This window comes from Leptonotus elevatus, chromosome 9 (assembly GCF_054856555.1).
Source record: "Leptonotus elevatus isolate MCC_2025b chromosome 9, RoL_Lele_1.0, whole genome shotgun sequence".
NCBI lineage: Eukaryota > Metazoa > Chordata > Actinopteri > Syngnathiformes > Syngnathidae > Leptonotus > Leptonotus elevatus.
The window spans coordinates 6754178-6779541 of NC_141247.1; the positions used below are offsets into that span (position 1 = coordinate 6754178).

The 25364-nt window shown below is 38.4% G+C and overlaps 2 protein-coding genes across 3 annotated transcripts; both read left to right on the forward strand.

Annotated features, from left to right (window-relative positions):
• The first annotated feature begins 749 nt into the window (after positions 1 to 749).
• On the forward strand, positions 750 to 15474 carry slc7a2 (solute carrier family 7 member 2). Of its 2 annotated transcripts, none has more exons than XM_086084210.1 (12): positions 750 to 1182; positions 2686 to 3063; positions 3128 to 3283; positions 4774 to 4939; positions 5067 to 5203; positions 5401 to 5623; positions 7315 to 7451; positions 10856 to 10958; positions 11760 to 11974; positions 12127 to 12293; positions 12380 to 12488; positions 14395 to 15474. In XM_086084210.1, the coding sequence occupies exons 2-12, from the start codon at positions 2694 to 2696 to the stop codon at positions 14532 to 14534; spliced, it is 1923 nt and encodes a 640-aa protein (XP_085940336.1). In that variant the 5' UTR covers positions 750 to 1182; positions 2686 to 2693; the 3' UTR covers positions 14535 to 15474. The 2 variants fall into 2 exon arrangements, with proteins under 2 accessions (XP_085940336.1, XP_085940334.1); XM_086084208.1 differs by lacking the exon at positions 7315 to 7451 and adding an exon at positions 6955 to 7094 and having other exon boundaries at positions 751 to 1182.
• Positions 15475 to 17697: 2223 nt separating this feature from the next.
• On the forward strand, positions 17698 to 23673 carry pdgfrl (platelet-derived growth factor receptor-like). Its single transcript, XM_086084211.1, has 6 exons — positions 17698 to 17958; positions 19331 to 19604; positions 20318 to 20469; positions 20544 to 20837; positions 20918 to 21054; positions 23385 to 23673. Exons 1-6 carry the CDS (start codon positions 17904 to 17906, stop codon positions 23571 to 23573), a joined length of 1101 nt encoding a protein of 366 aa, XP_085940337.1. The 5' UTR covers positions 17698 to 17903; the 3' UTR covers positions 23574 to 23673.
• Positions 23674 to 25364: the final 1691 nt, after the last annotated feature.

Here is a 25364-nt window from a genome sequence, read left to right on the forward strand (position 1 = left end):
AAAAAAGTCAAATTAAAAGCGTTAAACATGGCTTGCTGTCTTTGATAATGCAATATGGGGTCTCCTGACCATTTTGGAGGTACAAGGTTTCGGGCCATATATCATGACACAGAAGTGGCCCATGCAGTCAAGGAATGGCCTGAATGAGTTGCGAGTGGATGTACAAACTCAGAGAGAGTTTGGTTGTTGTCATTTGATTTGGTCTGTATCTCGGATGGTGTCTCTGGAGTCCAGCTGCCACCTTCCCTCTCTAAAATGGTTTGAGCAGGTTTTTGGCAGAAATAGTCCCTGCAAACCATATTACTCAAATACAAGTAAGTATTACAGTAGATATTAGGATAAAAAAAAAAATTCTGCAGAAATTACAATATACTCCAATAAAGTATAGTTATCCCAAATTTCTACTTAAGTAAGGTAATAAAGTATTTTTACTTTGTTACTTGACACTTCTTCTGCTAACCTAATATTATTTTCTCCTCTCAAAATTCTTGATGTGCATCTGAAGTTGCCAAGATTTTTATTCCCCCCGATGTGACCCCAGAATATCGATTCATATCCATGGGTCCAATAGCTCATAGAACATCATTGAGCAATACCTGTCATCTATTTGCAGGGCGACCCACCCCCCTTTAATGTAGTTGGTCCATCCTTCAGTGACCAATCAGCAGCTATGCTTTTAGCAGCACTCCTCTTGCCCGCGCTAGGTAAACACAAGTGTTTGACACATTGTTTGTCAATGCCAGTTGCTTAACTACTTATCAGTGCTTGCTAAGCATCTGCACCTGGGTCTGCTTTGGCCTCATTTGGCTTGAACAACCTTTATTTGGACTATAACAATGTTTACTGCGTTTTTCCCTCTGCTGTGTAACGGTAGCTTGCAATAACTTTTGTTGCATTGTGGTAATATTCCAAATGACAAGCATGGAAATGAGGAATGGGGACATTTCTCCCCAGGGGCAGATCCTATGAAGGAATACTGAGAAGAGAGGGGAGGAGTAAAAAATCCTGCTCAGCAGTTTGCACAGTCAGAGAGGTGAATTAGTATTCAGTCACAATTTTAGGCTGCAGCTCAAGCGATCACCTGTCTGACTTGAATGGATCTGTAATTTTTCCATGCAGAAACATTCTGATACTTGTTTTTTCATCAGATTTTTGGACTATCCTTGTTGAGTCCTATTACAGGTAGGAGCATATCTGTGATTATATATCTGTCAGAAATAGTGCTTATTTTGTGTGTGTTGAGATCCTTAGCTGCATCATTTTTAAGAAAAGGGAAAAAGCTACGCACAATATTTGTAAACCAAATAATTTAAGGAAAAAAAAGACTAAATGGGGTCTTTACGGTCTACAATTTTCATAAACTGTGTTGCACCGTAGCACAATGTAGACATTATAATGGAAATGAGCTGTCACACCCAAAATCCAGTTCTCATGGTTCTCCAATGGGGATTTATTTAATTGGTTATCTGGGTTCATTTATGAATACTACAAAGGACTTCAAAGCACCTCAAGCAAAATGATTATTATTTTTTTTAATTGGAGACATATTTAATTTCTAATTTGATATTGTAAGGGAGCTTTTTTTGTTCCACACTTTGGTAATAATAAATGAAGAAGAATTTACCGTTTCTCTGTGTCTGGTGTAGTGTAATTTCTATTGAGCGATATTGGAATGTGATTGCTGGGTCATAGTGATGCATTCATGCTCAGTTAGTGAATGCAGTCCTTTGAATTGTCCGGTTTGCACCACAACCCCAAACAATTGATTTATAATGGGATCCTCCCTCAATGAATGATACCCCACTATACCCGTTGGCAGCATTCCAAACTGTATGACATTTCTGGTGAGGGCCATTTCAAATCCCCCAATGGCCTCACCTTGTTTCCTTGGGATGAAAAGATTATTGGCCCGGCCGATTATCGGTTCCAGCCTTTTTACGAATCTGAAGGCTGATAAAGCTGGCATCTCACTGAGCTGTGAATGCTTGCGAATGTAGGGGATTTGGGGTTTTCATCTGGATTTGAAAGATAATCACAGATAGTTTTGACTTGTTGCAAAAAACTTTGAACATGTTCAGACAATTTTTCACTGTCTGCGAAGATCTTTTGGAACCTTTTATGACCCCTGACAAAAACCCCAAATTAGCGTCATTCGCATGCATTTGTCGCTCGTGAGATACAAGGAACTTTTCATTTATGAATTTATTAAAATTTCCACTTTACTTATAAAAGATTATGCTGACACTGGGAACTCACTACACTTTTTCTTTAATTAAAATTTTTGTTAAAATTAAGAAATTATGGTTGAATTTTTGGAAAACAATAAAAAAAAAAGATCAGTTTTAAACAAAGCTGTCTATTCTTTATATGTTTAAAATTACAAGAGAAAAACCTTCAAATTGTTGAAAATTTGATAAGTTGTTTTAACAAACATGTTTAATGGCATTTAAACAAACATTTTTTTTTAAATATTTTCTCTTTTACGAAAAATGAAATGGGTTATCGGCCTCCTTGACTACTATAATTGGTATCTGTATCGAACCTGAAAAAACGAATCGGTCTATCACTAGTTTATGCTTTGTGTGTTTTGGTAATGATCTTTCAGCATCAAAGCTGGAAGATCTTTTCAACACGCTGAAAATCAATGTGCAAATATTCATGCTTTAACTGCTTACATAATTTCAGGTGACAACATGCTAGAGCAGGTCCTGTCATTTGGCCGTTCCCTGGTGCGCCGAAAGTTGGTCGACCTTAGCAGTTTGGAGGACTCCAAGCTTTGTCGTTGCCTGGGAACTGTGGACTTGATCGCCCTCGGCGTGGGCAGCACTCTGGGTGCGGGTGTCTATGTCCTGGCCGGAGAAGTAGCCAAGGGAGACTCTGGACCAAGCATAGTCATCTCCTTCCTCATTGCTGCCCTGGCCTCTGTCATGGCTGGCCTTTGTTATGCTGAGTTTGGAGCTCGCGTCCCAAAGACCGGCTCTGCTTACCTTTACAGTTATGTGACTGTCGGGGAGATATGGGCCTTTATCACCGGTTGGAACCTGATTCTCTCCTATGTGATTGGTGAGTTACTGCCACATGGCCGACATCTGTGTTGATCATAATTCCTGTTTTTCTTCCGTCACAGGTACCTCCTCAGTAGCTCGTGCTTGGAGCGGAACGTTTGATGAAATTACAGGAGGACATATTGAAATATTTTGTAAAACGTACTTCAGTATGAACTCTCCTGGTCTGGCTCAATATCCTGACTTCTTCGCAGTCTGTCTGATTCTGCTGCTGTCTGGTAAGAAGAAAAAAAAAGATGATCACTTTGTATTGGGCATATGCCAGTAGTTCATATTAGGGGTGTCAAAATTAGTACGTTAATTTTGAGTTCATTTAAAGTTTCTTTAACACCACTAATTTTATTAACGCACGATTAATGACCTCCCCTTACTTGGAAAGCCTGTACTGGGGGAATTCCAATCCCAACGCAGCAGACACATTCACGTCAAAATTTAGCAGTAATCAATTTAACAACAATGCATATAATTTGTGGAGACTGGGGTCAAGTTGTATTTTATAATTTTTTTTATTATTATAAAATTTATAATAAGCTCTTAATTTGAAAAGAAAAATGCACTGAGCGGTCACCAATGCCTTACAAATGCAATTATGCCATCTAGTGGCAGAAAAATGACGTCAACACAAATCAATGTCACACAGTATAGTACATCTTTTTTTTAAATTTTTTACTCAATTTGATTAATTATGAAAGTACTGAAGATGCAGCCATATTTCTATGAGTTTAAGTTTTTCTCCTCCACTTTTATGTTAACAAGAGTATAAAAACATTTTATTGTACATGTACATGCTACTTTTTACATTTTGTTTTATGGTTGGCTATATTAATTGTTATTATAGCTCTTACTATCCATCCATTTTCTTAAGCGCTTATTCTTCACAAGGGTCACGGGGCTGCTGGAGCCTATCTCAGCCCATTTTGGGCAGTAGGCGGTGTACACCCTGAACTGGTTGCCAGCCAATTGCAGGGCATAGCACTTAATATGAAAAGAAAAATGCACTGAGCTATCACTAACGTCTTACAAATGCAATTTTGCCATCTAGTGGCAGAAAAAATGACCTCAACACAAATCAATATCACTTTTTTTTTCTTTTCTTTTTTTTTATAGTATAGTACATCTTTTTAATTTTAACTAAATTTTATGAATTATGAAATAAGACATATTAAACTACGGTAAATAGAAGAACATTTCTGTAGTTGGAAGCAGACATTTCTAATCTAACCGGAGTCTGAGCTCTACTGTTCTTAGTGTCAGTTTTTGAAAATACATTTCCCCTAAAAACGTGACTTTGATAGTCCAATGCAACTTAAAACACACATATATACACATATACTGTATTTGTTTTTTCTTTTCTTAATGATGATGATGATTATTATATTATTATTATTATTATTATTTTGCCTTGTGCGACTAATAGTCGGGAAAATATGGTATTACAGTAAAACATTCTCCTCAGCATTCAACTAATAAAAAATAATAATAAACTACCAGGAATATAGAGCCTTACAGAATATTATTGTCTCTGACCCCTGTTGCATAACATGTGTGAGCTCTTAGAATGGTCATCACTTTTTTTCCCCCTTAACACACCCCTAATTTGAACCAAGCCTAAACTGGCAGCGTGGATTAGACTCAAATAAATAAATAAATACCAGATGGCAACATTTTGTTCTAAATGTGTGTTATTTGTCTGTTTGTGCTCATGCAGGTCTGCTGTCCTTTGGGGTGAAGGAGTCAGCCTGGGTCAATAAAGTTTTCACTTCTATCAATGTGCTCGTACTGCTCTTCGTCATCATCTCTGGCTTTGTCAAGGGAGATGCAAGCAACTGGAAGATAACTGAAGAATCTCTAGTAAATGTCACCATAGTGGCCAGGTAATTATAGTTTTACCAGTAAGAATGCCATTATTATATATTCTTAAATAGTTTTTTTCTTTTAAATAATGCACAGTTCTCTGTCCTTTGTACCATTTATGATGACATGACAGTGTTGTTGTTTTAGAAACTTATCAGTGGTGGGCAACGTGAGCAGTGATTATGGAGCTGGAGGATTCATGCCGTACGGTTTCAGTGGAACGTTAGCTGGAGCCGCCACCTGCTTCTATGCTTTTGTGGGCTTTGATTGCATCGCAACTACAGGTATGAGCTCGACCTCAGGTTGTAAATTGTCCAAGTTCATCCATGTTGAATTGGTTGGGAAGAAATGTTTTATCTCCTTTTGATATGTAGTTTATGTTTGATTCAGACCATTACATACATTGTCAAACTTGTCACACAATGAGCATGTTTGGTCACAAGATTACTATAGATGTAGTTTTGGTTGTTTCTCACTGCAGGTGAGGAGGTGAGGAACCCTCAGAGGGCCATTCCCATCGGCATTGTGGTGTCACTGACTGTGTGTTTCCTGGCCTACTTTGGTGTTTCGGCCGCACTCACACTCATGATGCCTTACTACCTGTTGGATGAGAAAAGCCCCCTGCCCATGGCTTTTGAGTATGTCGGATGGAGCCCCGCCAAATATGTGGTCGCTGTAGGTTCATTATGTGCCCTGTCTACCAGGTAAGCAATTGACTTAAAAAAAAAAAAAAAAAAAAAAAAAAAATATTATGATGTCATAATATGCTGTGGATACAAATATTTATAATTGTGCATGCTGCCAGTCTTGCTATTGGAATATGCGTTGCTAATTGGGATATTGTGGGTGAAGGGGCTTCTTTTTTCTGCATTGCATTAAAAAAATAAATCTAAGTGGCCAATCATGTTTTCATGTCAAATGATTGTATATGTGTATATATATTATGGGTGTCAAGATTAGTGTGTTAATTTAAAGTTAACTCATTTTATTAACGCACGATTAATGACCTCCCCTTACATGGAAAGCCTGTACTAGGGGAATTCCTGTTGCAATTTAATAGTAATGCATATTTAGCAGCAATAAATTTAATAATAATGAATATATTTGTGGAGACTGGGATAAAGTTCTTTTTTACAATTTTAAAAATGTGCAGAATTTCACAAGTTACTTCATGTTAAAGATTACATAGCTCTTAATATGAAAAGAAAAATGCTCTGAGGTGTCATCAATGTCTTACAAATGCAATTATGCCATCTAGTGGCATGAAAATGACATCAACACAAATCAATATTGCAGTACAGTACATCTTTTTAATTGTAACTCAATTTCATGAATTATTATGAAATTAATGTATCAATGACTAAAAGATGCAGCCATAGTTTCCATATTTTCCACGTTTACGTTAACGAGCATGAAAACTTTATTGTACATTTTAATGTTGATTTAGAACAGATATAAAAAATTTAATTAATCATGAGTTCACTATTGAAGTCATGTGATTAAATGTTGTTGTTTTTATCACCCGACACCCCTAATATATATGTATAGTGACTTTCTTTGCTGATAGTTTGTGTTTATTTGTAATACAGTACGGTAATGTGCGTTCTTTTCTTTCTTTCTTTTCCAAATTTAATTGATTAATTGACCTATTTTCCCACGGTACACTATTTGTGTTTGCGGTCATATCTGGCCATTGCCGATTTTACAACAGAGCAAGTTATTTTTGCATTTTTTTCCCATTTTTTGGCTCCATTTAGTTGATTTATAGTTATTGTTTCCAAGCGCAAAATGTTATGACATCTAAAACAATGAAAGACCGTTCTAAAAATAGTACCAATTAGTACTTTCCTTGGAGATTCAAATCACATCCTCTTAAAAAAATTCCAGTTGTTGTGATTTGTACAGCCAATACCCCTTCAGAAAAGAAAGTCACACCCCCTCCTACTGTGAAGCTTTTAAGACGTGATTGTGTGTGCGCGCTTCTGGGCGTCTTGACTAACGTGTTGGTCTTGCATGTGTCTGCTGTCTCATGCAGTCTACTGGGCTCCATTTTCCCTATGCCTCGTGTAATCTATGCTATGGCAGAGGATGGGGTGCTTTTCAAAGCCTTAGCCCGAATCAATCCTAAGACGAAGACCCCCCTTATTGCCACTATGAGCTCCAGTATAGTAGCAGGTGAGAGCCAGGGAGTATCAAGCTTCTCCACCAATCAACTGTGAAAAACGCTGGCCAACAACAAAACTCCTGAGCTCCCCATTTGCACGATTTCTGATTCAAATCTTTAGCCATCATTACCATCGTCCCTCTTTGTACATGCGTGATTTCACAGTTGTGCAGGTGAAATGTGCCTTCTCGTCAGTGTTCTCCACTTAACCATGAACCCTCTTCTCCATAGCCTGTTGGGCGCCATGTTCCCCCTACCACGCATTCTCTTTGCCATGGCACGAGATGGCATTCTGTTCAAATTTATGTCCAAAGTGAGTAAGCGGCAGTCGCCTGTGGCTGCCACCATGGCGGCAGGTACCACCGCGGGTAAGCAGCCAAAACAAGGAACAGCCTGTTACACGGGCTTGTGGTGTGGACTTTGTTTGGCTTCAAATCGTCACGCGGTGTCGGTGGTGATGGCTGCATGTTCAAGTTTGTGATTGTTTCCCGAAGTGCATGTGAAAACTTTTTTTTTTAAGTCAAATGACCATTCTGGTCTTTTTCTGCATCCATTTCCCAGCAGCCCTTAGAAAAAAAAAAAAATATATATATATATATATATATAATTACTTTTGACATGGCGTTTAATCTTATTGGGTGAGAGTGTTGAAAAAATGGGGTTGGGTTGCAGCATCCACATCCTTGAAAACAACTACCCCTACTAAATTTAACTTCTGGAGCTTTTCGAGACATGCAAATAAACTTTTTACAACTAAAGTAGTACAAGATTTCTCTTTATTATGAAGCAAAAATGTTTTCTTCCACTTTATGCTGTCTATGTCAAAATCTGATTTGTGAACATATCACATTAATGAATTACGACCCTCAAGTTAATACTGCTTTAAAAATTGTCACCTTATTACCAATTACTTTTAATAATATTAATAATATTAATATATAATAATAATATATTAACAACCCATTCACTCCCGGCTGTTTTACTGGATTCTGACTGATTTTGCAAGGTCCACAGAATATTCTGTTCTATTGCTATAAAAACAAGTAACCTACCAAAAGAAAGATTATAGTCTCTTCTTTCGTCAGGAAAAAAAAATGATATTTCCGTTTTGCAGCAATTAGCATTAGAACATAGCTAAATTAAATCATTATTCACAAATCTATTTAGAAATGTGAGTAAAATAGCTTTTTTTCAACATGGCCCTGGTTGATCTCTGGCCGTTTGTGTAATAACTACCATTTCTTCAACCGTTCTTTGCCGTTGAGAGGCGGCATCAACGCCTTCTGAATGCTCTAGCATTAAAAAAGAACTTTTTTATTTATTTAATAGAACGTATTTATAAATTTTTGGGAACAAACTAGATAATAATCATGCATCTGATTTATACAGCTTAACAGTGGATACATTATTCATGCACTCACACATTCACAATCTGGTGGTGATAAACTAACCACAACTGCCTGGGTCAGAGTGATTCTTGCTTTAGTCCTGACTGTGGACATCTTCTCAGGGCAGGGGTGGATCAACTCTCGCAAGATACTAGGCTGCGATCCACTCGTAAAATCTTCTTCTTCTTTTTTTTTATCCCAAGCTGTTTGCCTTATCATCTTTAACTGGTGGAAATGTACATAAAGTGCCCACTAAACTACATAATACTTGCTTGATTGATTAGTTTTAGGGTTATAAAGTCGGACAATGTCAAAGTGGCAAAAAAAGATTGGACACCCCTGCACTAGGACATCATTTTTGTGGTAACCTTAAGTTATTTTGAGAAAAAAAATTTAGACAAAAAAATAGTAACACTTTTTTTGTGATTTTGGGGACCTTTCGGGGATTTTTACCATTTTTGATTTTCCAGTTCACCCACGACTCATTGATAATTAACAATATCAAAGATAGATGTATAGTACTTTCTTCACAGATAATAGGATTGTCGCTCATGTAGCCTCCACATTGAGAAGTTTATGCCCATACAATCAAATAATAACAGGAGCTGCAACAAAATAAGAGCGTGTATATATATATATATATATATATATATATATATATATATATATATATATATATATAGATATATATATAGATATAGATATAGATATATATATATATATATATATATATATATATATATATATATATATATATATATATATATATATATATATATATATATATATATAGATATAGTCTTATTTATTAGTTTTTGTTTTTTTTTTACATTTTTAGGTTTAGGAAATGCAACTGAATGCGGACATCCCCCCAAAAAATAAAAATAAATGGACATAAGTGTTTTTGACAATTTGTTCTCAGCACAAGTCTGGCACACAACGTGGCGTTGGTGGGCGTGAACACAGCTGACTTGATTCACAGGCAGGAAGCGGCTCCTCTCATTCTTGTTAAAATCAGCACGCGAGAGCCACACAGTCCTTAGAAATTGATTTGCCAGAGTCCATGCATGAGGTTGAAGTGCAAATGCAAAGTACATTTACGAGGAACTGCAATCAGACGATAATGGCCACATGATGTTAAGTTGGCTAGGCTGATCACAGATCATCGCTGGGTTAAGTGGTCACTTGGAGACTGCCTTCCAGCTTCCACCCGGATTGTACGTGTCCGTGTGTTCGATGCACGTTGTCATATTCATGAATGAAATATGGTGACATCCACCACACACATTCGCGCAGCTCAGAATCTATCTTCCCCTAGATCAGATCACCAAAATGGCATGATTGCACTACTTGCGCCAAACCTTAGACATAGTTCCAGCAGGTGTAAAGTTTAGTCTACTTCCAGCCACCAAATTGTCAGGTGCACCGGAGGCATGTCAAAGAAATGCGCTTGGTCAGTCTAAGCGCCCTGCATAGCATAGAGCTTTCCGCCAAATTCCCAAACATACTAAACGAGGCTTGTGCTGGCACAAAACTCAAGATGTGCCAGTTTCTCGACCACACTTGCTGTCTATACAAATATAGCGTCATGGGTGTTTTGTAAAGGATTCTATCTACAATCTGGAAATACATAATTGTCTTTGGGGAAAACCTTAAAAAACGGATATTATTCAGATTTAACTCATTCACTGCCCTTGACAGCTATAGACGTCAAAAATTCATTTGAACTATTTCTATTAGTTTCACATTTTTTTCCACTTTTGTTAACAAAATTAATCACAAATGTTATATCTGTTCTTCATGTACAATAAATTGTTTTCTAGGTTTTCATACTCTTGTTAACAAAAGTGGAAAAAAATGTGAAACTAATAGAAATGTTCAAATGGATTTTTGACGTCTATAGCCGTCAATGGCAGTGAATGAGTTAAGAAGAATCCACGTGAACACATTCATCCACCTAAACAAGGTATAGTGTTAAGTATTAACTGCAGCACTGCATATGTGTTATTATGATTGATGTAGCGTGTTATTGCAAAGACCAGCTGAGATCAACTCCATACTGTGCTCAGCTGCTGGGACACAAGAGCAGGAGCTGTGAGCAGCACCTCCGTGTCACATCAGACAACACTCAGTATGGAGATGATGCCTGCTGTTTTATCAGCTTGACGGAAATATTTGACCATGTTTGTTATGAAAATGTCTGCATGATGAACTATGCCTGCAAACGTATATGGTTTTGTTGGATCTAAGTGTTTGGTATAATTTGGTGCCGTCTGTTTTGGTGAAAAGATTGAGCTTGCAGAAGTCCAGCTGTTGGTACGTGTTTGGTATGCATCCCTTTTACGTGGAATGTACTAATTGTGTTTTCTTTGCTTGCTGTATAGCCATCATGGCTTTCCTGTTTGACCTGAAAGCTTTGGTTGACATGATGTCTATTGGAACCTTGCTGGCCTACTCACTGGTTGCTGTTTGTGTACTGATTCTCAGGTGGGCACATTTGCAATGTAAACAACAACAAACGTGTTATTTGAGCAAAAAAAAAATTCAGCTTGACAAGCCACAGGTATGATGATGCCTTAAAATGCAACTTGTAATGTAAGAGATGTAAATATGAATGGTCTGTCTCTCTTGTATATGGCTCAGTTGCACATTGCTGACTTGTACAGTAAATGTATATCAAATGTTCTTACTCTAATTTAAAATTGCCACCTTAAATATTGTTATCACAGCAGTACTTAATATATTTTTCTACATTACGCATGCGTTTAGGTTTGTGTTTTGATCATGCCTGCCAATCACACACTCCTCCACTTGTCCTCATTAAGTTCACTGATAAGCTGGCAGCTGTCCCAGCTGACTTTGGGCAAGGGGCAGAGTACAACCTGGCGTGTCGGCCAATCAAACGCAACATGTGAAGCTCAAGTTTGCACTGTGTAATGTTTACTATCCGTTTCTATGAAGGCAATGCAAATGATTTCCCTAGTTCACCAATGTATCAAAAATGACAACAAAGCAATTTAATATAACCATAAAACAAAATGTAAAAAGTATCATGTACATGTACGATATAATGTATTTTTTCGAAGTTTTCATACTCTTGTTAACATAAAAGTGGAAACAATTTTAAACTAATAGAAATATGGCTGCATCTTTAAGTAATTGATACAGTAATTTCATAATTCATAAAATTGAGTTAAAATTAAAAAGATGTTCTATACTTTGTGACATTGATTTGTGTTTAGGTCATTTTGACATTTTTCAACAGATCTAATAATTTTTAACCTCCAGGTATCAGCCAGATGGCATTTTAGAGCATCGAAGTGGAGGCAGCTGTAAAAGGGACTATCTGTCCTCTGAGGAGGGCGAGTCTGAATTGACCGAATCCGAGTCGCACCTCAACACGCTAAAATCAGAAGACTCGGTTCTGCAGGCGGTTCTGCACCCACCTCCGTCCCCCTCCGAGTATTCATCCAGTGCGGTCAACGTTGCAATTTGTGTGCTAGGTGAGGCAAATTGTATGTTGTCATCTATTTTATATTATCAAAGAGGAGATAAGATTACTGCAATTGCTGATTTCATTTTTCACAAAACGAGGATATACTCGAGTTAGCCACAGAATGAAGTGTTTGCATGTGTGTTTTTTGTCCAAACGCAGTGCTGCTGGTTTGCGTGATCAGCTACCTGACCACTTACCACATCGACTCCATCATTGGTATACAAATATGGATCCTTGCGTCACTGTCTGCCTGCCTCCTGGTCTTTGGCAGTTGCGTCGTCGTCATCTGCAGACAGCCGCAGACCACTCAGAAGGTTTCCTTCATGGTAAACAAGACGTCTGGATTTATTGACTAATGTTGTTGATCATAAAAGCTTACAGTTATTGTGTGCATGTGTGTCTATCACAACAGGTTCCCCTTTTGCCATTTCTGCCTATTCTGAGCATATTTGTTAATATTTATCTCATGGTTCAATTGAGTGGAGACACCTGGATCCGTTTTTCTGTGTGGATGGCGCTAGGTAAGTTAAAGCAAAGTTATTATCGTGATTTAAAACAAAAGAAATAACTAACGATAAAATGGGGGGGGGGGGGGGGTCGTTGGCAAAATAAAATAAAAACTAAAATGCTTCTTTTTTTTTTAAGAGAGAGAACTTACTGAAACTAGATTTTACATTTATGAAACTAATCAAAAACAACTATAATTATAGCAAAAATGGCCTTCGTTTTCATCATTGTCAATTAATATCATATTTACAGGGTTTAGTTAAAATTTATTTAAATGGGTTTGTTGTACATCCATGAAGAAGTAGATTTGTCAAACAGTTTGATAATGTTTGAGAATTGTAGTTTACTTTATTACGCCCCCTCCAACAATTTAAAATCATGCACTCAACAAAATCTCCATATAGTAAAAAAAAACCTCAAATGAATACTAAAACTAATAAGAACTTAATTAAAATGAAACATTTTCAAAGATATGAAAACTGATAAAAACTAACATCCTTGCTCTAAATCCAATTAAAACTACAGTAATATCTGGACTACAAGGCACACCTGAATAAGCAGCGCTAGCTAAATTTGGGGTAATACTCGAGTTTGTTACACATATAAGCCGCACCCGACTGTAAGCCGCAGGTGTTTTAATGTTATTGCCCCGGGTTCCCGCTACTTTCTTTTCCATAATGAGGGCGCAAATTGTCTCGCTCGTTCGGTCTCTCCTACTGCATTTGGGCTCACTTGGTTTGTTTTGCTCTGCCTGACGCTCTTGCGCTTTCTTTATAGTGCGCCCCCTTGTGATCTGATGGATAAGCCGCACCTTTGTATTAGCCGCAAGGTCGAATGCAAGTGAAAAAAGTTGCAGCTTGTAGTCCAGAAATTACTGTAGTTACCATGTAGTTTTTAGGATGTAGCTATCAGTTGGAGACTTACTTAATTTTTTTTATGAGACTGAATATATTTGGATTTGACATCCAAAGAAGAATGTTGAATAAAATGAGATTTTTTTTCTGAATGACACCTTCCAGTCCTCAAGCCATAAACGCAATGGAGCAGGACTGGGCTTGATTTAAAACACATTCCATTTGATAAGTGGTATGCTGAAAAAACAGTATGCTATTTATTCACAGTAAAACTGTCATGTTTTTGTTTTGTTTTTTTGTTTTTTGCGGGGAGATTAAGAAACTGCACCATCATCTACCCACATACATAAATGATGATGTAACTGAGCAAAAGTATCTAAAGTAATACAACAAAAATGTCTTGTAAAAAAGAAAAAAGAAAAAAGTATTTGAAGGTCTAAATAAAATCATGTTAAAATGTGCAAAAGCTTTAGGGGAAATCAAATCAAAAATGTTTCATACAGTAATATGTTTGATGCGGCCCCACTAGTGTTAACACGGCATTCTGATTAATATTGTGTTTGTGGAATATGAATTAAGCAGCAAATCCACCCGTTATTATCCATCTCAGGGGGTGGCCATCTTGTCACTTATTGACAACTGAAAATGACATCACCAGTTGCTCAGGGCTCAGGTATAGCAACCAATCGTTATCTGCTGGGCCCTGAGCAACTGTGACGTCATTTTCTGCCGACAGCAAGTGGCAAAATCCTGGATGGATAAAAACAGGTAGCTTTTTCTGCGTAATTCATATTCCACAAATGCAATATTAATCAGAATGTGTTTAGACTTGTGGGGCCACATAGAACATATTATTGTAAAAAAACATTTTTGTTTTGATTTCTCCTTTGAGAAAAATCGGAATGTCAATGTTTTCTTCATCAATGATAGCTAAAAAAAAATAAAATAAAGGCTCTTCCAACTGTCAGTTGACTTGTGAGCCCCCTAGTGGTCATGAGGCACTAAGCAGCTTCTTAGCCTTTACCAAGTAGTAATGTCATTTTCTCCATCCGTTTACTTCTTTCAGGCTTCTTGATCTACTTCGGTTACGGCATGTGGCACAGTGTGGAGCGCCAGCGCTTTCTCCAGGGCAAGCAGACTGGCTCCAATGCAGGCGAGAAGCAACAGGAGCAGTTCATCTGCCCAGAGAAGACCAGTCAGTTTTGAGGTTACGCCAGTGCTAAGAGACTGAGGCGAAACACATGCAGCGATGCCTTCAGGAACTTGTATTAACAGCTTCATCAACGTGGGCCTCGCTACATTCATTCTATGAAAGCCATGTCAGTATTTTTTTTGTGTGTTAGTGGTCATATGACGAGGGGCTTCTCTCAGCTAAGCTCTTTCAATGTGGCGGACCGCACAAACTGTTGTGTTTAGGGCACAATGGAAAGGACAGGTAACACACTGGAGAGTGACGCAGTCGGTCGGTGTAAGACGGAGATCTTTTTAGTTTGGACGTTACTTGTTACGCATTTAGGTTCTCATTATAAGCAGATTGTCTTTGCAAAACCTTTTTTTTTTATTATTATTATTATTCCTCTCTTCATTTAATGGTGTAAGTGTATTTTTTAAGCGTGTGATACACCAATTATGTGCTATGTGCCACAACGTTATGTACACCTGCACTGTGTAGAGACACTACTGCAAAATACAACCACAACAAATGTTAATGATATGCCGCTTACCCCTCCCTGACAGTGCCTAACCAAACTCAACATGAGTATCTTTGTGCATTCAAATTCTTTTACATATCATTGCATTGTCCAGGTGTGCCTAATGTTGTGATCAGTGAGTGTAGTTTAAAGCACTTTTATTTTATTTCTATTTGCACAAAGCAATTTCATATCTAAATGTAGATGGGTTTTCATCACGATTGTTTCACATGATTACGTCTCTACAAATACAAAAATGTTTAGATTGATTTGCAGTAGGCATTTATTTGTTGCTTTAGTTAATTATCAGAGAAAAAAGAGCCAAGCTACTGTTAGAGTAGACAATATTAAGTATTGTACTCTTTGCGTGTTCAATTAACTGAATGGTGAGATTCTGGTGAAGAAGTCCCTTTGCAAAGGTATCATTAAAACAAGCTTCTGATGACAAAATATGACGACACTCAAATCGTGTTCTGGTCAGATTGTGTCCTCTCTACTCCGGCACATCATTATTTATTGAAAAGTGGGTGAATACGAAAAGTCTCCTCCCATCAGCCCACAGTATATTTGTTTACAACTCAGTGAATACAAGAAAATCCTCCCTTCTGTTCCCATAGCTATAAATCAGATTAGAGAAAAACAATAATCAGCCTGTGCCTCCCTTCCGACCGGCTGAGACCGGTCCTAGACTCCCTTCAAGATAGCAAATGTAAAAACCCGTTGCCCTTCTTCTGAGAGTGAGACAGATAATACAATTCTATTCATTGAGCCATACTGCTATAACTAAATCCAAAACGGCTAAAATATAAATTGAAACTGAAAAACAATGTTAATAACTCATCACTACATTTAGTGTTATGTAACAATTCCTTATTCTTTGCTGCTGTCGCTAAGTCTCATTTAGCAACCTTTATGTATGTTTCAACTGTTACAGTCTGAATGAATTACAGTCATTTCTGGACTATAAACCGCCACTTTTTTTCACTTGCATTCGACCCTGCGGTTAATACAAAGGTGTGGCTTATCCATCAGATCACAAGGGGGCGCACTATATAGGAAGCGCAAGAGTGTCAGGCAGAGCAAAACAAACCAAGTGAGCCCAAATACAGTAAAAGAGACAGAACGAGAGCAAGACAATTTGCGCCCTCATTATGGAAAAGAAAGTAGCAGGAACCCGGTGTGGTAAAATTAAAACACCTGCGGCTTAGTCGGGTGCAGCTTATATGTGTAACAAACTCTAGTGCTATGTTCCCTCAATTTAGCTAGCGCGGCTTATGGTCAAGTGCGCCTTATAGTCCAGAAATTAAGGTATGTAATGGGATTATTATAATGTCCTAGAGAAATTTTGTGTGTTGGAATTTTTTTTAATCACACTATGTTAAACTGGGCTTTAATACTGTATACTAATACCTTTATGAAATTGTATGTTTCCCCCATATCTGGAATTGTTGTCTTTATGCAGCCTTCATAGGATTGGGAATTAATGAGCCGGAAGCACGGTTTATTTTATACAAGCTTTCCTCTTGCCTTTTAAACTGTGTGTCAGAAAGACACTATATCCACAAAACCACACACAAAAACCTGTGCATCCGCCTGTTGACATTCATACAGTTTCCAAGTTTTCAAGTCTGTACCTTTTTTGGTAAGAATACTAAAACCAGTAGATGCCACACAGGGATGTACTGTCATGAGATGGAAATGGAGTAAGCGGTTCAGAAAATGGATGGATGGAGGGCCACTATGAAGAGTAAAAAATGAATAACTCATGTATTTATTTATTTTCAATTTTAGTTCTCTAGTCTGTGCATCATATTGATTTTCTTTTTTAATGCAATGATGATGGCTGAATTTGCCTGTTCCCTGTTCCAATACATAGGCCAGACGAAGAGTAAAGAGCAGCAACCCGCAGCCAGCCTCACTTCAGCTTGTCCTTCACTAAATGCATAGTAGCACAGGGCAACAGCACTTTCTATTGGTAGAATTGCAGTAGGACATCAGAGGAGTGCCTGTCTTTAATATAATCAGATACTTTTAACTTGCGCTTGAAGTTTCCATAATCAGGCAATAGTGTAATTAACATTCATGATTGTAATATTGTCATTGTATCGTTTTGTTGATCACATAAAACAAGTAAAAGCACGATGTGAGGCAGAGGATTTTGCCTCACATAAATGGGCTACCATTTTCCTTTACCAACTTTTTTTTTCATGTAAAGCAAATATTATGTCTTTAGTTGCTGAAAAACACAACACAGTCCATCTCACTGCGCATGTTCATTTCATAAGGCAAGTATGCTGCATTCTAAAATTTTGCTCCAAATAAAAGCCAACAAGGAATATTACGTATAAATAAAGTAACAGTTTTTTTAATCCCTCAATTCTAAACTATCACCAACACCAAAAATAAAATTTTACCAGTTTTAAATGTCAGGCTGATAATTTAATGGCAAACACATTGGTTTCATTTGTCTCATAAAGGTGTAAATATGAATTATCAGCGCCTCACTGCACACCAGCCCAGTGGATTGCCATTAGCCACGTACAAAACGAACGCCATCCACGTAATGATGAAGAAAAGTAAAAACAGGAGGAAAAGCACAGCTGGCAGATGTCATGCATGCTCTTGGCCAGCAGAGGTCGGTGAATAACATCTGACTCAGCAGATCCAAGCGAGCAGTGTGAGTAGTCTCAAATTCCCTGAGTTGTGTCCGACTTTTCTTTCCCTCTCACTCTCAAGGAGGGATGGAGCTGAAAAGCTGAAGAGAGCAGCTGGAGCCTGCAGTGTTCCGGCAAACCTCAGAATCTGACCTCCATTCCCACCCTGAAGCTCCTTTAAAAGCCTGCGTTTGCCTTGCACAGCCTTAGGTTCCAACATCCAGCACATCATGAAGCTCTGCGTTGTGCTTTGCCTGGCTCTCTTTTGGGTGGCGCTCCAACATGGTAAGTGCTGCAACATTTGCCTCAATGCAATTGATTTACATGTATTTGTGTCATGAGGAATTGGCGGTAGCATGATAACATGGTGCTTATCACATCTGTCTCAAAGTTCTGAAGTTTGGAATTGTAATGTTGGCTCGAAAGCTCATTTTTGGTGTTGGCATGTTTCCCAAATGCTTGTTTGTTTTTCACAGCTACTTTTATTGGCTTGTTGTGAGCACATTTTGTACAATCCCACATGCAGCCTGTTTTCTGAGTTTGTAGGTTTTTGACAATCCTGCCTTTGCTAGCAGCTGTCCTTCATTCTTTATTGAAGAATAAAACACGTAACACACACACGTTTTGGTAGGTTTAGTTCATTGCTCACTGCGAATAAAATTAACAGCATTGAGCATCAAAAGTGAGAGTGAAGCTGGCCACATGTGACAGGAAAAAAAAGAAAAAAAGATTTCAAACATCCTGCTCAGATGTTATTACAGCTGCTGCAAACTAAAAAAACACACAACAACAACAGAGTAGCAACTTGGAAACCAGTGTGACCCTCTTTTTATGAATTTACAATAATGGACATTTGTCTTAAAAGAAAACTATTGTGTACCCCCCCCCCCCACACACACACACACAATTACTGATAACAGTTCCCATGTGCCTTAATAAAAACTCAGAGGTAAAAGAATGACAGAACACATATATCCACTTGTCATGCCGTTTTGAGGTATGTTTCTGTCTAATGGAAATGTTAAGTACAGATTATGTTTTCTGACAAACTGGACAGAGTTGGCAACTTAACAACTTTATCGCTATATTTAGTGACACCTCCAGCACACTATGTTATAATATAAACCAATCAGAAGCTTGTTTTTTAAATGTTTTCATCTGTAGTACAGCTTCTCTAGGACACTAATAATTGAAACTTTGTAAGAGAAATTCTTTCCCATTCTCTCTTGATGAACAACTTCAGTTGCTCAACACTTCAGGGTCTCCATTGTACACATTTTCAATGACAGACAGGTCTGGACTGCTGGCAGGCCAGTCTAGTAAGCCCTGCTGTTGCAAAACATGCCCAATGAGGCTTGGCAATGTCTTGCTGAAATAAGATGGGATGCCTCTGAAAAAGACCTTGCTTGGAACTCAGCATATAGTTGCCCCAAAAACAAAAATGAAACATAACAAAAAAGGAACACTGTCCCAACTGTGAAACATGGAAGAGGCCCTGTATTATTTTGGGGCTGCTTTGCTACATCTGGCACAGGGTGTCACAAATCTGTGCAAGGTACAATAGTATTGTCGACAATATTTAATGCATTTACAAACAAATGAGTTAAATCACTTTACAGGGTTTTTATGTCAGCTATCCGCAAATTCTTTTTTAAAGGCTCCTGCCAGCAAGCCAAGAGAAGAAAAGATTCAGGGGAGAACCGCATCAGACCAGGAGGGAAACGGGGGAAGATTCGTCACCCCAAAGTGAAGGAGGGAGGTGCGAGAAGCCACAGTCTGCTGACACAGGTGTTGGAAAAGGGCCGTTTCCTGCGTCTGGGCCCGAGCACGGTTCTGGCCCCCGGGAATAACATGGAGCTTCGATGCAAAGGCAGCAACATCGGGTGGTCTTACCCCACCTACCTGGACACCTTCAACGACTCTCGTCTCAGGTGATCAGCAAGCGCATTCGTGGATAGCTTTGGCTTTGGAATGTAGCTTTAAAGGGGAAGTCAACCTTAAAGATTTCTTGACAATAACATGTTATATGTGACCTCACTAGTCTATGACATTCTTATGAATATTACATTTGTGGAATATGAGTTATGAAGCAAAATCCAGCCATTTGTATCCATCTCAGGCGGCGGCCATTTTGCCACTTACTGTCGACTGAAGATGACATCAATGTTGCTCAGGGCTCAGGCAATTACCAATCACAGCTCACCTTCAGAAAACAGATCATGTGTGATTGGTTATAAACATATTTAGACTACTGAGGCTGCATAGAAGATGTTATTGTTAAGATTTTTTGAGGGGGTTGACTTTATTAGGTATACTGGCACAATATAATGAGACCCAATTCAAGAAGTGTATCCCCCAAAAATTTAATGAAATTTCCCAAGAGTGGATGACCTGCTTAAGTGAATACCTCAGGCAACCTAAGCCTAGTAAGAAGGAGCCAGATGGACACTCATGTAAAGACAAAGCCCTGCATGGCATGTACCACTGACAAATTGATGTGGCTTTCTTACGGAAAGCTGTATGAGCATTTTTTTGATATCCATCTGAAGGTCCAGGATCTTCGTCCTTTGTCCAAGGACCTCAAGATAGATATCAAAACAATACTCAAATAACTTCCCATACTTTCTCTCCTTTCCACCTCCAGCATCGTACAGAGCGACAAGTATAGTCAGCTCATCCTGACGTCGCCCTCAGCTGCCGACACGGGACAGTACAGTTGCTGGGTGATCGTATGCGACGGTCGTGAGTGCCAAAAGGACCACGAACATGTGTATCCCTCCCACATTTATTTTGCAGGTGAGTGAACATACAGCTTTTGTAATGTCAATGTGCAGCAAATCACTTTAATCAACGCCGGACTTTTCTTACAGACAAGGACAACCTCTTCGTCCCATCGGACATCCACTTCCAGATTGTATACCTGCGGCCAGACAAGCCGGCCGCGGTGCCGTGTCGCGTGACCACTCCGCAGGCCAAGGTGTCGCTGCACAGAGAAGTTCCGGCTGAGGAGATCCCTGCCAATGAGACCTTGGTGACCTATGACCCCGCTAAGGGTTTCGTCCTGCAGACCCCCGGCCTCGAGTATCAGGGGGTGTTCTACTGCAAGGCTGTGGCCAAAGGAACACCGCAGATCTCCACTAAATATCAGTTGCTCTATGTTGAGGGTAAAACTGGCTTTACGTGTGCTCATTGAATGTCTGCTGTGAGGCAAACTGTACCTGACCATTCGTTCTGCTGTCCACAGTCCCCAGTAGTCCACCATTTGTAAGCCTGAAGGCGTCTTCTGAGCTGGCGAGTGGCGGCGACAACGTTAACGTGACCTGTACTGTGATAGGGGAGCCGGACGTCGACGTAAGCTTCACCTGGTCTTATCCCGGACAGGTGAGAGAGAGTCTTTCTGGAAACAACAAATGAATCAGTCAATTCACTTTTGAGGATATTATCTCATTCACTGCCAATGACGGCTATAGACGTCAAAAATTCATTTGAACTATTTCTATTAGTTTAACATTGTTTTCCACTTTGGTTAACAAGAGTATGAAAACCTCGAATTGTTTTTATTGTACATTTAGAACAGATATAAAATGTGTGATTAATCGTGAGTTAACTAGTGAAGTCATGCGATTAATTATGATTACAAATTTTAATCGCCCGACGCCCCAAATTTTTAATAATCTTTTCTCTCTTCTTTTTAATCGCGTCAGGCGATTCCATTTTTTATTGTAATTAATTGCATGACTTCAATAGTTAACTCGCGATTAATCACAAATTTTATATAGTTAATAGTTAAAAAATTTTTTTTTACGTCTATAGCCGTCAATGGCAGTGAATGAGTTACTTAAATTTAGAACATAACATTTAAGTTCTTCATAGCAACGCCTCCGGGAAGTGGCTTACCTGACAGGCTTATGTTTGGTTTGACCTAAAAGCAAGTAAGGCTTAAGGAGACTCAAACATTTCTACAGAGGTAGCAGCTCTAACTTCTGCAAGAAGGGTACATAAGGTGCTTAGATGTATACTATTTTGTGTTTAGGTTTTGTATACACGTAGCAGGATATTTTTTTAAACTGAATATTTCCACCCTCCCCTGGTAGAAAAAAAAATCCGTCCACACTGCCTCGTTTGTTTAAAAAAACACATCCACATAAACACATACAAAAATGGAGAAGTGCGTTTTTAAGCTCACTTAGCAGCATGCCAAGCCTCTAGGCGTCAGTAGTGAGCCAAATACTGCTCGACTTTTGACGTCACTTCTAAGGACGCACCGAAATGAATATTTTTGGCCAAAACCGAAAACTGAAAATGAGAAACGCTTAGCTGAAGACCGAAACGCCAAGTCAAGTATCCCCCCCCCCCAAAAAAAGTATCAACATAAAAAGCAATGTTTAATATCACTCAGATTCACCATTAGCTACAGTCCACTCCACATTTTCAACACATATTACTACAGTAACGGTTGAGAAATAAATGAGCTGGATGGATGAAAATAACCACAAGCATACAGTAAGCACACAGTGCAGTGTCATATCATTGCGTTTGTTATTCTATGATAAATAAAGTTGTCGTTAGCATACGACACAGTGCTTTTCTTGCACATTGTTGGACGTTATAATCTGGAGATAAAGCTTTACTTTTGTTAACTTTTTTTGAGTGTCGTCAATTGATTTGGGTCGCTGCTGATAACGCAGTTATCGCCTCAGTCATGTGAAATAAATACGGACGAAAATTTTGGCCGAATATTCGGTGCGTCACTAGTCACTTTCACCATACGTTACACAGGCACGGACTGATGTTTTAAATAAATAAGTACAAATAAAAATACATGTAAACAGTCAATCAGAGTGAGTACATCAAAGGGAGCACGGAGGTAAACAAAGAGGAAAAAAAAAATAGGGGTGTCAACATTAGTGCATTCATTTTGAGTTAATTTAATGCCACTCATTTTTTTAAATGCGGGATTAATGACTTGGAAAGCCTGTACTGGGAGAATTCCAGTCGCATCGCAGCAGACATGTCCACGTCAAAATTTAGCAGTAATACATTTAATAATAATGCATATATTTGTGGAGACTGGGGTTAAGTTGTATTATAAAATTTTAATAATGTGCACAATTTCATAAGTTACTTCATGTTAAAGATTCAATAGCTCTTAATATGAAAATAAAAATGCACTGAGCTGTCATCAACGTCTTACAAATGCAATGATGCCATCTAGCGGCAGAAAAATAACTTCAACACAGATCAATATTGCACTCGTTTTTTACAGTACAGTACATCTTTTTAACTTTAACACAATTTCATGAGTTGCTATGAAATTAAGGTATAAATTACTAAAAGATGCAGCCATATTTTCTTAGTTTAAATTTTTTTCCCACTTTTATTTTAACAAGAGTATGAAAACTTGGAAACAAATATTTAATTGTACATTTAGAACAGATATAAACTGTGATTAATCTGAGTTAACTATTGATGTCATGCAATTAATTACAATTGAACATTTTTAATCACCTGACACCCCTAAAAAAAGCTTCACTGTTTTGTTTTTTTAAACAACTTGAGTTATGTGTGTGAGTGACGTGTCTTTTGTTTGATGATCTTAAACATTAAAGTTGCAAAAAACAAGAATATTAGAAGGAGGTAAATACTTTTCCATGGCGCATGTGCAGTATTTTTAAAACATGACTGGGAAAGATTCGTTGTTGTTTTTTCAGGGCCGGCGTCCTGTTCACATCCAAACTTCATGGAGACTGGTCAATCGAGGGCGGGGTCAAATGACACGTATGACGCAAAGCGTCCTTGACGTGGATGATATGGAGACCATCGATTTCGGAAAGTACTCCTGCAAGGCCAAGAACCAGCATGGCGAGACTCTGGTGATGACCAGCATCATGTCCAAATAGCACCTGTTCTGCTTACGTTGCTTGATTGGTAACACACAATTAAGCAAAATCATTCTGTTCCTTTTTTTAAGACTCACTATTAAAATGCTAAAAAGCTAAATGATTGAGTACATTATGAGTCAAATTAACAAGACAACACAGCTCCCCATCTCCTCCAACACTACAATGCACTTATAGTTATCTGCAGCGCTTCTTCATGCTAAAAGCTTGACACTGGAAAAGACGACGGCAGCATTAAGAGCTTTGCTGTGGCCTTGTAGCCAGTCACGAGCAGAAGAATCTGCTTCAAGTTGAAAACTTCGCCAGGCTGACATTCTAACGCGCTCCATATGTGGAATGTGTTACACATGCCCAGAACGTGTTTTGTTTTAGTGCTGCTTCCACCCTGACTTTCTCAACAGTGACTTTCTACAGAAAGCTCAAGACTCATTAGCAAGTAAAACAAAAACGAGTGTTTTAAAAAATGGAAATAGAAATAATAGAAGTAACCTGCTTCAACTACCAATAAACAGCAAGATATTCATGCCAAATTAAGAACAAGCATTTTTTCCCCCTATTGCTATTGCTGCTCTTTAACAAGAAACTGAATAGAAACATTTTAAAATATAATTTTTCTTTTTCTTTTCCAAGGATGTCCACCAGGGTCGAGTCTAAGGTCAGAAGCTCAATTCCATTACCACATTTATGAAAGAGAAGTTTTGGGGTCATAGGCACTCAATCAGTTAGCTAGTCAGTGGGTGGGTTTCCATCCACCTATTTTTATCCGAATTTTCAAGAATTGCGAAAAAGAAACTGAATGGAAATGCCAGAAATGCAAAAAAAGGCCCAACATTCGCAAAAAAAAAAGTTTTTACGCTTGGAGGGGGTTGTTTTTGAACCGTATTGAAAAAAGGAACGAATAAGCGACTACAAAATCGGATATACGTTGCACGTTTTGACCGATACTACGTCACACGCACGTTTGTAGTCACAATAAATGGCGGATGATAAAGTAAGATATGTTTGGGGAGACGAAGAAACACGATTCTTTTTATAATTAAAGGAAAAAAACAATGCGATTTTAGATGGCTTCATTAACATCAGCTCTCAATGTAACGACACACTTCACTTACATGCGGGAGGGAAGCCAACAGGACAAACTACTTCTGTTCAGTCCGTCAAAAACAAGATTCCCACCTGGAACTCCCCATTGTCCCAAAGTTCTGTCACTGCAACGTCATCTCGCCGCGCATAATCGCAAAAGAAGAGCGGATAGAAACGGGCATAAATCGCATGTCTGTTTTGCGCATTTTCACAAAATTCGCATAACAATTTCGAAACATTTGGATGGAAACCTGATGAGTAGCACCTTGGCTTGACAGAGGAGCCCACCTGAAATATTCCTTGCTAAAAGAAAAAATAATCAGCTAACTCCTAACAACATAAACACTCAGCTAAAATTCTATTTATTGGGGGGCTTGAGCCCATGATGTCCACCTCGTTGCTTTTGTTACCGGTTGTCTTCCCGTCTCTGTGTAACAACCCGTTGATGCAGTGGAGGTTTGTGGCATCATCTTCTTTGATGTTTTGCAATGGTGAAGTATTGTTGATCAATTCTTAAAATGTGAAACGCACGATGAAGGGAAACTGTTTAAATACCAATTTTAACTGAACCCCAAAATGTATAGGATGCATTTTGTAATACAACTTGTTAGAGGACAAGTTGCGCAAAAAGTACTGAAACATTGAACAAATAGCCAATAATAAAACCAAGTGAGTAGTATATCAGAAGAAGAAAAAATGCATTTCATA

Excerpts from the sequence above, each read along its gene's own strand:
- pdgfrl (XM_086084211.1), top strand. The coding sequence starts at position 17,904 with ATGAAGCTCTGCGTTGTGCTTTGCCTGGCTCTCTTTTGGGTGGCGCTC. Across the intron at positions 17,959-19,330 it reads TTGGGTGGCGCTCCAACATG|GCTCCTGCCAGCAAGCCAAG; the intron begins GTAAGTGCTGCA and ends TCTTTTTTAAAG. Across the intron at positions 20,470-20,543 it reads CTCCCACATTTATTTTGCAG|ACAAGGACAACCTCTTCGTC; the intron begins GTGAGTGAACAT and ends CTTTTCTTACAG.
- slc7a2 (XM_086084208.1), top strand. The coding sequence starts at position 2,694 with ATGCTAGAGCAGGTCCTGTCATTTGGCCGTTCCCTGGTGCGCCGAAAG. Across the intron at positions 3,284-4,773 it reads TCTGATTCTGCTGCTGTCTG|GTCTGCTGTCCTTTGGGGTG; the intron begins GTAAGAAGAAAA and ends GTGCTCATGCAG. Across the intron at positions 4,940-5,066 it reads AATGTCACCATAGTGGCCAG|AAACTTATCAGTGGTGGGCA; the intron begins GTAATTATAGTT and ends TTGTTGTTTTAG.